The sequence below is a fragment of the Falco punctatus genome, assembly GCF_963210335.1.
Source record: "Falco punctatus genome assembly, chromosome: 4".
Classification (NCBI taxonomy): domain Eukaryota; kingdom Metazoa; phylum Chordata; class Aves; order Falconiformes; family Falconidae; genus Falco; species Falco punctatus.
The window spans coordinates 35,642,361-35,654,801 of record NC_137583.1 but is presented as its reverse complement, the minus strand read 5'-3'; the positions used below and the strand labels follow the sequence as shown (position 1 = coordinate 35,654,801).

Below are 12,441 nucleotides of genomic sequence, written 5' to 3'. Positions count from 1 at the left end.
GCCCTGCCTGCTTTCCAGGTGGGTGCTGCACCAGAATGCTGCAAGTCTCTTGCAGGTCCTGTGTCGTGTCTGTCAGCCCTTGGATACAGCCCAGGGCACCTCAGTCACCACCATGATTCCATGAGGTAATCAAACCTATCCCAAGTACTTCATGTCATTTTACATTCAGTTCAGTGTAATACTTTTTTTTTATTCCTTCAAAAGCAATTGCTTAGGAGAAAAATCAGGTTTTTGTTCTAATGATTACAGATTACCTCCTCTAAAAAGTGTTTGAGTTGTAAAGTTTTTCTACTGCATCCCCCATTCCCCTTGAACATGCTGTATTGCACCCAAGTGACACCTGTACACAAGAATACTGGAGTAGTTTTTATAGCCTTTTATTAGTGTGTAAGCACATCCATGGTGCATATGAAACTGTAACAGTTGACTTAATTTGAACAAATGATATTTTATTTTTCAGTAAGTGATTAAAAAGGCACTTCCACCTTGTGAATAGTGCATCAGGGATGGAGTAACCAGGAGAAAACCCTATATTGATCAAATACTCAAGACAAAATGAAAGTTTAAGAAAAGATTAACTGACCAATGTATTTCCACCCCCCACCCCCCACAACAGTCTCACAAATCCCAGCCTCACTATAGTTCACTGGGATTTAAATCCTCTGAGCTGCTAGAATTCACTTTTTGGAAGATTCTCGAAGTGAATTACTCTGTTTAAAAAAACCCCACCTTTTCAAATACACTTCATGGTAAAATAAGTTTTGGAGTACTTTTAATGTCAATCTATACATTGGGGACAAGGCAGTTGTGCTTTTATCATTGCCAGAGGAGTGGGTGTATGTGACCTTGACACTAAGAGTAGACTTATACAGTGCTAAATATCATCCTCCCTCCCCTTGCTGCAGTGCAATTTTTAAGCGTGTTTATTCACTGGCTTTTGTTCCATTGAAATCTCCATCTCTTGCATCCATTTCTTCATCACCTCCTTCTGTTGCGTTCTCAATTACTCTTCTGCCTCCAGATCTACGGGGTGGGGCAAAAGATGCTGGCTCATTTCCCCTCCTGCAATAAGAGGAAAAAAAACCCCAAACAATCAGGTGTTAAGTCATTTGCAGTTCTCACAATTAAGCACGGAGCTTTGTAACAGTATCTGTGGGGCTGGTGTTTTTAAGCTCAGAACAGCCAAGAGCTGTGGGCCTCTGATAAAACTTCCTGTTCTGTAGTGTGTAAGAGTGATTTATGGACAGGCTGAGACTCCCAGTTGCTTGGAACTGTGATGGGATTCTTGTTCTTGTGCTTAAAAGTTCTCATCTAAATAGTCTCATCTGTCGTGTTATGTATGTCCCCCACCTTCATTTCACTGTTTTCCCCTGTGTTGACTGTAACTGGTTGTGCTTGGAAGGAAGGGGTAGGGGGGCTGCCTGTGCCCACAACAGCAAGGGGGTGTCCTTCCTGTCTCTTTGTAAAAGTAAGGAGAGAGCTTGTGCTGAATTCCTGACCTGCAGACTGAATAAGCCCACCAGTTACTGAAGGCCCATGAGACCTGGGACTGAAGCGGTACTGTGGGTGTCAGCGGGCATTTTTGAGCCCACGGTCCCTCTCTGCAAAGGCTGTGTTCGTCCGAGCACCACAAGTGCCTGGACATGTGTGGAATCTCAGGTTGTCACTAGCTCTGATCTCTTCCCCAATGGAGAGAGAGGGAACACTTGCTGCTTTGGAACTGTGTTGTAATTCGGGTGCTGACACTTAACAGGGCAAGTGTCTTGCAGACGAGCTTAAAGAAAATGCTTTCTCCCATCTTACGCCCTTTTCCTCTCCCATCTCCCTCCCAACCCCATATAGCCACAGCCCAAGGCAGGGACACTTTGGTCCTCAGTGTTAATTTTTGGGGGAGGTGTGAGCAAGTGAGACAGAAGATGGGTTTGTCTCTTGGCCTCCGTTGCTACTGTGCTACAAAACACTTCAGTTTTGTAACATGGCCTCTTACTTGCCCCTCATTAAGCAAACCTTTGTAAAGGCTTGAGACCACAGACATAAGTAATAAAATAAATTCAGGATCACTGAATGTCGTGCCAAAATTACTAATTTGGTGTTAAATACATCTGACTGCACTTTGGGTACAGTAATCATGCATAAATATTTAAAGGCTTGTCTTGTCCTTGCAAAAGACTAAGCCAGTCTTGTCCTTTCTGAAGTGGCTATTTAAGTTCAAGTTCAGTCATGCAAGGGAAGGGGGTAGGAACTCTGGCTGGACTACTTGATTTCAGAGGCACAAGTCTGTGTTTTCAAGGTGGAAATGTGACATGTAGTCTGTTTTCCACGATTCTTCTCTTAAACTCCAGTGTAAGCAAGCAATTAGCTGGATGCTAAAGCTTCTTTTAAGCTCTGCTGTTAGTTAACCATAGTTGCCCTGGTGCTCATGGTGTGCATTGGACACAAGGGTATGTCATTTCTACTCTTGACATATGCTTGATGAAGTCTAACAGCACTGTCTACTGTTTTATGATAGCAGATATTTGTTGTCACTGTTTAATGAAGATCTAGTTAGGTCAGTAAATTCATTAATTCTTGTTAATAAAGGAAGAGCCCTTTATCCCCTTGGACTCCTGCTATCTGGACTTAATTACTCACAAGTCATTTGTAAGATAACTCTCTTCACGCTGCAGTAATTCACTGAAGTGCTATAAGAGAGCATGGGACTGGTGTGGAGTAACAGCAAGAGTCTAATCAAATTGTGCAGTACAGTTTTGGCTCCAAAGAAGTAAATTCAGTATCTCACAGTAACCACTTCTTAACATAAACTGTTGCAGTATGCATAAATGTTATACTACTTTAAACTGGTATTGGCTTTGTGGGTAAAATTTTGTTTATATCTGTTCCTCTTAAACAGGTTTATGGGTTTGATAATACTCGTGGTCATTTGCATTAGTACCTTTCAAATAATGTGTGTAGTTGAGAGAAGCCTTAAGCATTACTGTTTGCTTAGCATCTCTGTGTTTAATCTACCTTTGAACAAGTGGTACTGGAGTAGTGCTTGAATAGCTGTCTGACTGGAAATATTAGGCTAAAAGGCACATGCAAGGACAAGACATCATCTTTAAATATTTGTGTATTCAGACCAAAATCCAGCATATGTAAAATAGAAGATATACAAATATTACAAGGCAGTAGCTCTCTTAATTTTTGTGACAGCAGGTATTATTCCTAACTCCAGAGAATGTGATAAAGGGAAATCTAATACTGTGCTATGTTACAATGTCAAGGTTAATTTCTGTGTCTGTGCTTTTATGTTTTAGTAACAGTAGACAAGCACATAATGTCTGCAAAATGGTGCTAAATGCCTAAGTAATAGCTATTTGTAAGCAATGCAGGCACGGAGTGCTATGTAACGGAAGGCAAGACTTTCTCTTTTGTTTGTGATTGTGTGGTGTAAGTGTGATAAATCACATGCAAGTATGATATCTTCCCAAATCTCAGGTGAGTTAGATGGGATCTTACCTTAGAATCAGCATTACAATATGTATAAGAAATACCGTGAAATTCTAATGACATGCTGTGACACTTCATATCCATTAGTCCTTTTAATCCATTTTACTAATTGATGGTGTATTTGATTTGCAAAATTTTAATCTTTGTGATTATGCTCAAAGGTGAGGTGCAAATCAGACTGTTTTCATGCAGAAGTCAGAGTACTTTAATAGGTACCCTGTTGGTAGAGCTTGTGAGAATGCAACGTTGGTAAGTCTACATCAGTACGTAACCTACTTGTAAGAAAGATGTATCATTGATACAGCTGATGGTAGCTAGATTATTGTAATATTTGTCTTTTTTGATAAAACAGATTAATGCCAAGATATCCAAGCCTTCACAGTTTGCAGAAACCTCACATAATTTTTGCTTGGGCCAAAGAAAATGGAAATTTGTATAACACAAGCTAGCTGCAAAGTTGAAGGCATGGTACCTGCTTAGTCATGCGAAGGTTCCTGTGTCCCTCTGAAACAGAGATAAAGAGTCCTGGGCAGTTATACTAAGCACATGGTCATGATCAGAGGTAGGTATATTACTTTAAAATAATTAAACAGAGTACATAACAGCCAATTATATTACATTTAGATAAAACAAAGATGAGCCTTATGCCATTCTATGTAAAAAGGGCTGGATACAGCCACTGCTTTGTAAAGCAGCCAGGAGCATGTACCACCCAAGGCAGTGCTAACAGAAAAGGCTGCCATGTCCCAAATCTTCATTTTGAAGTAAATCCACATGAGAAGGTTCATGCATGCTACTAGTAAACACACTGGCAAACTGCTTCAAGAACACAACTAGGCAGGTGCTTTACTTTCATCTGAAATACTGTTGGGTTTAGGTAAACGCAAAGTTTTACAGTGGAATGATACAGATGGAGCAATTTTCTTAATAATTCCAGTCAGCCTTTTTACTTCATCAAGTTGGTGTTTTGAAATGCAGTGAGTGCAGAACTCAGGTAGGTAGCTGACTGGTCACAGTTTTATCTTTTTCCCCATCAGTTTTAACAAAAAAATGCAAAGGGACATTTTGATTTTTCCTTGGTTTGAATACACAATCCCTTTGTGATGAGGTCCAGAGAGATTTGGATAAGAGTTGTATAATGTGCTTTGCCTTTTGCCACCTGTGATGTTGTCTAAGACTGTTTATAGTCATTGTGTGTAAGTTGTGCCTGTGTGAAAAGCAAAAGCATTTCTACCCTTTTGTGGCGGCTGTTGTACAAATAGATACAGCAGTTATATAAGCCTTTTTTTTTTTTTCAAAAGCAACCAAGCCTAATTCTGTTCCTATTTAAGCCAACAGGATGTTTGATAAGATAGCACAGGCCTTACTCTTTCTAGTCATAGTTGTTCATCTCACAGCTGAAATCCTGAGACTGCTGTGGTGTCTATGAAAGGCACTTCATCTTCCGACTTTGGCCTTTTCTTGTATCAGCCAAGCTAATACAAGGAGTAAATAACTTTGCAGGATTATTGGTGCCTGTTCAGGGTTTTTTTCACTCTCTAGTTTAGTTCTAAATTTCAAGGCTGTCAGTGAGTGGGGACAGTTATCCCAAACAAGAGCACTCTACCTGAGCTTGCTCTTCAGTGCTGCAACCTCGCGGCCCAGGGCTTCATTACTCTCAGTAGCTTCATCCAGCTCTCTTTGCAGCTTCCTGCGGTTTGCGTTGATACGCTGAGACTCTTCCTCAGCCTCCTCCAGCTGCCTTTTCAGTTGCTTGAGTCGTGTGCTGCCCTTCTCAGCCTAAAGGGAAGTTTTAGAGTAATGCTTTAATTCAAAAACAGATCTAATAGCTTTATGTCCCTCATTTTAATTTCATACTTCTCCTGAGAGTTTTACTGAGAAATGGGCTGAATCAAAGGTAGAAGCTTAGAATCTAAAAATTATAAAAATAACTTTGCTTTGTGGGAGTTCTTTTTTTCAATGTGGTCATAATCTCCATTCATATACCAATAAGGATGTTGTGCACGGTCTTGTTTATCACCGTGCAGTCAGACTCTTGCAGCTAGCGGACTGCGAGGGACTTGTGCTTCGGTGCTTGACTCTGCATGGAAGAGGAAGTACATTGTCCTGTCTTTCAGCAAGGGGCTGTACAGCACAGAGAATCTAAACAGTCTGCTTTCTGGAGAGATTTCTTTGAGGCAGGACATGGAACCTTCCTTTCTTAGGGTAAAACCTGAAAGTCCCTGTGCCCAGATTAAAAGCCTCGTGGCAGTCTGATACCTGATCTTTGTACTGCTCTGCTTGCTTTCTCTCATCCTCCACCTGCAGCAATGCATCCTTCAGCTTTTTGTCCTTCTGGCGCAATGTCTTGGCTGCAGCCTGCTTCTCTCTGCAAATGACAGTGCAACATTTGGTGATGAGGAAGGTCTGGAGTCTTCAGCTGTGTCAGGCATGTTGCTCATGAAACTGGCACGAAGGACCCCTATGTTAAAAGCTTCACTGAATTTAACAGATCAATTCTAAACAAAACATTAGGGTCATGTTCTTCTGATCAAAACAAATATGTGTCTTTGTTGTATGCGAGAGGTGCTCCAGGAGATCTGTTCTAAAACACAAGGTGATTTTCTCAAAAAATAATCTTATAGATGGTACAATCTATTATGGCAATTAACCTGGCAGGGTCATAGAGCAGTTAGTCTAAAATGCAGAGGAGCAGATCCTTGCCTTTGATACCAGTAGAACTTTTCAGCAATAAAATGGTTCTTAATCAGAACCTGTAACAACTCGCGTTACTGGTCATATTCTAAGAAATGTTAAGCAGTAGAAAGACTTTACCAAGCCTTAGTGGTACTGAGAGACTGATGACACAAATCTTGTACACCTTTGTTTACTTTGTGTAACTGGAACAATAAATGGACAGTTGTGCCCTCTGGGAGACCAGTACCTGGCTTCCTGCTCCAGTTGCTCTTCAAGAGAAGCAATTTTGGCTTCCAGAGCAGCAATTGTAGCTTTGAATTTGGACTTCACAGCTCCCTCCATCTCCTGCAGCTTACTCTTCAGCTCTTTGTTCTGCCTCTCCAGTTGCTGCCGAGCATTTTCATTCTTCTGTGCAGCTGAGCGCTCTGTTGCCAGCTCATTGTTCAGCTGCTCTGCCTGAAGGGTGAGAATGAATGCTGTCAGAAGTGTTGCATGCTTTCAGAGAAATGACAGGTGGCAATTCTCCAAATAACTTATTCAGAAACACAAATAGCTTTTGCTGGAGTGCAGAGTGACACATGCTGAAAGGAGCTCTACCTGCTGCACTGCTTTCCTCATCCGATCACCCATTGCCTCTATGTTGCTTTGCTCCTCCTCTAGCTCTTCCTCCAGCTGGGCAATTCTTGCTTCCAGGCGCCGTTTCTCATCCTGAAGGCTTGTCCTGTAAGTTTAATAAGTGTGTAGTTGTGGTGCTGACAGGTTTCATGTGTCTGAAACTGTTATGAACTGCCAATAATTCATGAAGAAAGGAGAGCTAGGTATTTCAATGAACTAGTCATATGTGTGCATGTGCGTCAAAACCAGATGGCTGCTGGGAGAGGAACGTAACTTCTCTTAGCAGCCATGCAACATTCAGCAGCATGTTTACAGCCTTTTAAGTAATCCAATCTATTCCTACCTTGCAGAAGTAGCACTTGCGAGTTCCTCTGCCATCTCTTCTTTCTCCAGATCTGCTTGTTTGCGAGCTCGCTCTGCAGCAGCCAGATCCTAGGAGAAAAGGAAAAGGCAGCATAGTAAAGAAATGAACAAGTAAATGTTCAGACAAACAGTTATAGTGTGATACACAGGACTGTAAACTTTCTAAAACTGGTATAAGATGGGTTGTTTTGGTAACAGAATAAATTCTTGTCATATCATAAATCCTAGGGAAGTACAATGAAATACACTTCATCCAGCCTGTCAGCTGGTTTCTGTTTCATTGGTTTTAGTCACAAGATTGCCGTTTAATACATGTAGGAATAATAGCACTAATGAGACTTGAGAGATTTACAGCTATTGAAAGCAATTAGTTCATACAGTTCATTTCCTCCAAGGTGTTTTTTTTCAGCTTAACCTGGCTACGCTCAGATGTACATCCAACAACTTCAGTGGAGTGCACGGAGCATGTAGAACTTGTAACAAGTGCTGCTTATAGTTTTCCGTCCCCAGTAGCTATTATATTATTTCATTGCAGTTCTGTTTTGCTACTGAAGGTCATGTGTAGTCAGCTTCATGCAGCTCTAAGTTTCCCACTTTACCTCTTGAAGCTGGATGAGTTCTGCTTCCAGGCCCTTTGCTTTCTTCTCATTTTCTCTGGCTGTAGCAAATATTTCTTCTCTGGCAGCCCGTGCATCATCCAGCTCTCGTTGGTAGTCCTTCATCTGAGCCTTGTTGAAAAGAATAACAGAGATTTATTTTTGTCTGGCTTTATTACAATTTCAGTAGAAAGAAATTTGGACAGAGTAGAACACATACACATTTACATAGTCATAATGCCTGTTTTCTGGAGAGATCAGCTAGTACATGTTGGAAAAGTCTGAAATGCTATTCCAAGAAGAGTGATGCTACCACTTGCACACTGCAGCTTTTATAATGCCTTTTGTCCATATTTCCTCTGAATTTTTGAGTGCATGTGCAGTCAGTCTTTCTCATACACCCCTTGGTTGTTTCGCTGTCAGCAGATGACAAAAAGTTGAACTTGCAGTATAAATGGGAAGATGCTAAATCAGAGACAATGTGATTTCTGAACAGTTGTTTATGCTTTTGATTCAACTGTTAGAACCAGGATTGAAGCTCTGTAATATATTTTATACTGTTGCCCTTTCTCTACATGGGAATCTATGTTTTTCTTCATGTGGGTAAGTGAATGGCAGATGAATGTTGGACAGAGAATTTTGGAAGCTCTCTGTAGTGGTGAAATTTAAGATTTTTACTGTTTGCCATTCAGACTGAGTATTACAGTGTAGATACTTGAATCTGGGAGTCTAGTTAAAACTCCCCTTCTAATCAGTCATCTGTAATAGGCATCAAGTTCACAAATGTCACCAAACTTCCATGTTGTCACTGTACAAAAGACAGTGGTGGGAGAAACGATATTTGTGGGATCACATACCTGTAATTTGCGAAGTTGTTTGATGGCTTCTTCCCGAGCTTTATTAGCAGAATCAGCTTGACTTTCTAGATCTTTAACATCAATCTCTAGCTTCTTTTTGGCTGCAGCTGCCAGGGCACGTTGCTTTCGCTCATCTTCCAGTTCCGTTTCATATTCATGGAGCTGATAATTAAATAAAACAAGTTTAGGAAACTCCTTGAGCCCTCTTAAACACACTGTATGTCTAAGTAATGTATACAGCCCCTATCTTTCTATTTATTGTGATTTCCCTGGCAGTTAAAATAGATTTCCATTTTATCCAAAAATGAAAGATTCTTGAAAGGAGTCAGCAATTTGGGTTCTGTATTCATGGAAATATGCATATTACAAGATGATGATGACAGCAGTTGCCCTTGCTGTCACAACACTAGGCTGTGTCCTGTCTGTTTTAATTCCCAGTGCCTTTGTGTGTATTCAGCGTACCTTGGGAAGGCAGATACATTAGAAGCTGTCATTTTTCACTTGCACTGAGAATATAGGGAAGGTCCTTCTGACTGTGTCAGAAATAATTTATGTGCTTTATACTGTATTGGTTGTATTGTTGAATCACTACATCTGTCTGCTACTCAAACAGGAAAAAACTGTTATGTGGTTTTATGCCTTTTTCAGTACAGTAATTTATATTTTCATTTTTTCTATTTGCCAAGCACAAGGTGATACAATGTTTTTTTATAGTTACAGTAAGGTGCTTTTAATAATGGCATGAGGCTTAGGACTTTCACCTGGCTTGGTTAGATATTTACAAAGGCAGTAAAAGGTAATGGTACCTGTTTAAGGAGTTGTCGTCTTTTCTCCTCATTCTGTTCATCTCTGGCTTGTAAATCTCTTTCAAACTGGCCTTTCAGGGCCTGCATGTTGACCTCCAACCTGAGTTTGGCATCTTCAGCAGCCTGTAGCTCATCCTCTAGCTCTTCTAATTGTGTCTTCATCTCTTCTACTTGTTGTTCAAGGGTCCGTTTAGATTTCTCCAATTCATGGACCTTTCAAGCAATAAGAATTTAATAGACTAGTTAGAAGAAATAAAAATAATTCTGGTTAAGCAGTCTACCAGCAGTGTAAGCCACATTTTAAAGTATCTGCTGTGGACAATGCATGAACTAATTTGCACTGAAAATGGTAAATCAGCATTTTGTGTACACTTGCAAATCTAGCTTAAAATAACCTGAGATTCTCTTTATCCCAAACTTTCATTTTTGATCAAGTATCATAATTGAATTAATGGAGTATTAGAAGTAATATTATCATATCACTGTAATAGAAGAAGGGATTGGCAGTGCATTAGTAGAAATTTGCTGCAGCTACACAAGTATACATTAGGCTGGTGGCAATGTCAAATATAACTAATAAAATCAGGTTTGCAGAGTTTACCACTTCAAAGCTGCTTAATAAACTAGCTAATTATTTAGAATCCCTTTAATGTTTTTTCAGTCCTAGAAATCAATAAGAATCTTTTTCATGCTTGGAGTCACATTAAAAATAAAGAGTTACAGTTACTTCACAAGTCTCTTGAAAGTTTGGGCACAAATGGAATAACCTTTGAATTCTGTATGAAATATCTGATTTTGCTGAATGGATTTGTGTGCTATAGAGAATTTTCCACACTGAAAACAATGATCTGTTTGTTCGCTGCTATTTTGAGTTATTGTTGTGGAAACTGTTCTTAGCCCAAAACTTACATTCTTGCCAACATCATCTTTGGAGCTAACAAGATCTTCCATTTCAGCTTTCAACATTTTGTTCGTTCTCTCCAGTTCTTCTTTGGCTTCCAAAGCCTCTTCAAGTGCTCGGGCCAGTGACAAAGCCTTTGTTTCTTTTTCTCTAGCTTCAGCTTCTGCTCTGTCCCTTTCCTCTGCGTATTTTGAAGAGATGTTTTTCTCTTCAGCTAGCATCTGTAAAAAGGTAGTGTTAATACAGGAAGTCATTATGAATAGGGTTTTTCTCTTGCAACTGTCTTGTCAGTTGTTAGTGACAGAGAGAAAAATGTCTACTTTTTGATACAGGTATAGAAATACAGAATTAACCAGTGTATGTGTAATCAAATTTTAGTAGTCCCTGCTTTATCTTCCACTAAATCAGTGGAGTCTCTTTGAGTTCCAGAGAAGTTAGGTGATAACACAGCAAAGGAGAATCTTAAGTCCATACCTGATCAAACTTCTTCTGTTTCTTCTCCAGGTTGGACACCAGCTGACGCTGGTTGTCCAAGTCCACCACCAGGTCATCCAGCTCCTGCTGGAGTCTGTTCTTGGTTTTCTCCAGTTTGTCGTAAGAAGCAGCCTTTTCCTCAAACTGTTGTGTGAGACTTTCAATTTCCTTCTGAAATTTCTTTTTGCCTTCTTCCATGGTTTCTATTGTGCTGGAATATTCCTGCAGCTTCTTCTTGGAGTCAGAGAGCTGAAATTTTAATTCGGAGGACAAATCTTGTTAGCAGATTTTAACAAAGCTTGGCAGAGAAGATGGCCAGGAGACAACCAAGACCCAGAAATCTTACCTAATTTGACCCATGTGAAGCCAGTGACCAATTAGCCATCAGCCAGCCTTCATAAAACGAGGCAGGCCACATACCTAGTGTGTACATACAGACCTAGTGTGTACATACAGGCCTAGTGTGTACATACAGGCCTAGTGTGTACATACAGGCCTAGCGTGCACATACAGGCCTAGCGTGCACGACTGTCTTGGGAGCTATGCTGCATTCGTACCTGTCCTAGAGATCACACTTTAAAGAAGAGGGAGACTGCTAGCTCCACTGTAGAGCTTTACAGATGCCATCTGGACTAACAGCACTAGTTCCCTGAAGGTCTATGTGCTGTGCCAGGATAATTCTACAGATCTGAAACCTCTGGAGTTACTGGCAATACTCTGAGTGATGAAGCTAGTGATTTAGCTATGGCACTGATACCTGTATTGTCAGTGTTGAGATATGTCTCTCCAGATTTTGTTTTGCTTCTAGTTCTTCATCCAACTGCTCTTGCAAGCTGTTCTTCTCATCTTCCAACTGACGAAGCCTGGTAGACACATTTAGCTTCTGCCGTGTTTCTTCCTGAAGCAGCTCCTACAGTCATCACATCAATTGGCAACACGGTCGTTAGTTTAGGTTTTTTATAATGCATTTTATAAACATTGTAGGTGAGCTGTTAACTGGATGCAGATTTACCTGTGTGTCTTGTAGCTGAGATCCTAAGGTTGCAACATCTTTGGTCAATTTGATTGTCTTGCTTTCTGCTTCATTAAGCAAACCAGTAACATTTTCAACCTCAACCTGTGAGAAGTCAGGGTGAATAAATTCAGTTATTTTGCACAACTTAAATCTTCCTCCAAACTTTTGTTTGCTCTACATTGAAATCTTAACTTCAAAGAATGTCTGCATGTGTCATCTTTGTGACCTGTGTATTAAGTCCTGCAAGGTCTAATGCCACTTTTATCTGGTTTACCTTTGTATTTTATTACTATATCCTAGTCATATTCACAAGGCAATGCTAGTATGTTCCTTTCAATGAACGGCAAATGGGAATGGGAATTTTTGTGGATTTTCCTTCCTCTTCCCAAGTTTGACAGAAGTTTTGATTATATCTTATTTACACACTAATTTAATAAAGAAAAGCTTACTGCTGCTATGAATGAAGTTATAACTTAATTAGCATTGCTGGATGAACATCTACCAAAGAACCATTTAAAATTATCTTTAGTTATGTCTTATTAGACACTAAATTATAGATAAGCAAGCATTCTCCTTTCATTGTTGTCTTTTTTTTTTTTTTTAGCACATCTTACATCTTTAATAGCTGTCTAATCCATTTCCAGAAGCC

The 12,441-nt window shown here is 40.0% G+C and overlaps 1 protein-coding gene across 4 annotated transcripts in view; it reads right to left on the bottom strand.

Annotated features, from left to right (window-relative positions):
• Positions 1–361: 361 nt before the first annotated feature.
• Positions 362–12,441, bottom strand: part of MYH11 (myosin heavy chain 11) — a 61,889-nt gene continuing 49,809 nt past the window's right edge. For 3 of the 4 annotated variants that reach the window (XM_080383980.1, XM_080383982.1, XM_080383981.1), the window contains 13 exons: positions 11,790–11,894; positions 11,535–11,687; positions 10,778–11,026; positions 10,312–10,524; positions 9,403–9,615; positions 8,597–8,758; positions 7,743–7,871; positions 7,124–7,212; positions 6,763–6,886; positions 6,413–6,621; positions 5,749–5,857; positions 5,096–5,268; positions 362–1,062 (listed from right to left, as the gene is read on the bottom strand). In XM_080383980.1, the coding sequence (XP_080240106.1) occupies positions 924–1,062; positions 5,096–5,268; positions 5,749–5,857; positions 6,413–6,621; positions 6,763–6,886; positions 7,124–7,212; positions 7,743–7,871; positions 8,597–8,758; positions 9,403–9,615; positions 10,312–10,524; positions 10,778–11,026; positions 11,535–11,687; positions 11,790–11,894 (2,067 nt within the window). In that variant the 3' untranslated portion in view covers positions 362–923. Of the gene's footprint in view, positions 1,063–3,961; positions 3,994–5,095; positions 5,269–5,748; positions 5,858–6,412; positions 6,622–6,762; positions 6,887–7,123; positions 7,213–7,742; positions 7,872–8,596; positions 8,759–9,402; positions 9,616–10,311; positions 10,525–10,777; positions 11,027–11,534; positions 11,688–11,789; positions 11,895–12,441 lie in introns of all 4 variants that reach the window. The other variant, XM_080383983.1, reaches the window with a different exon arrangement.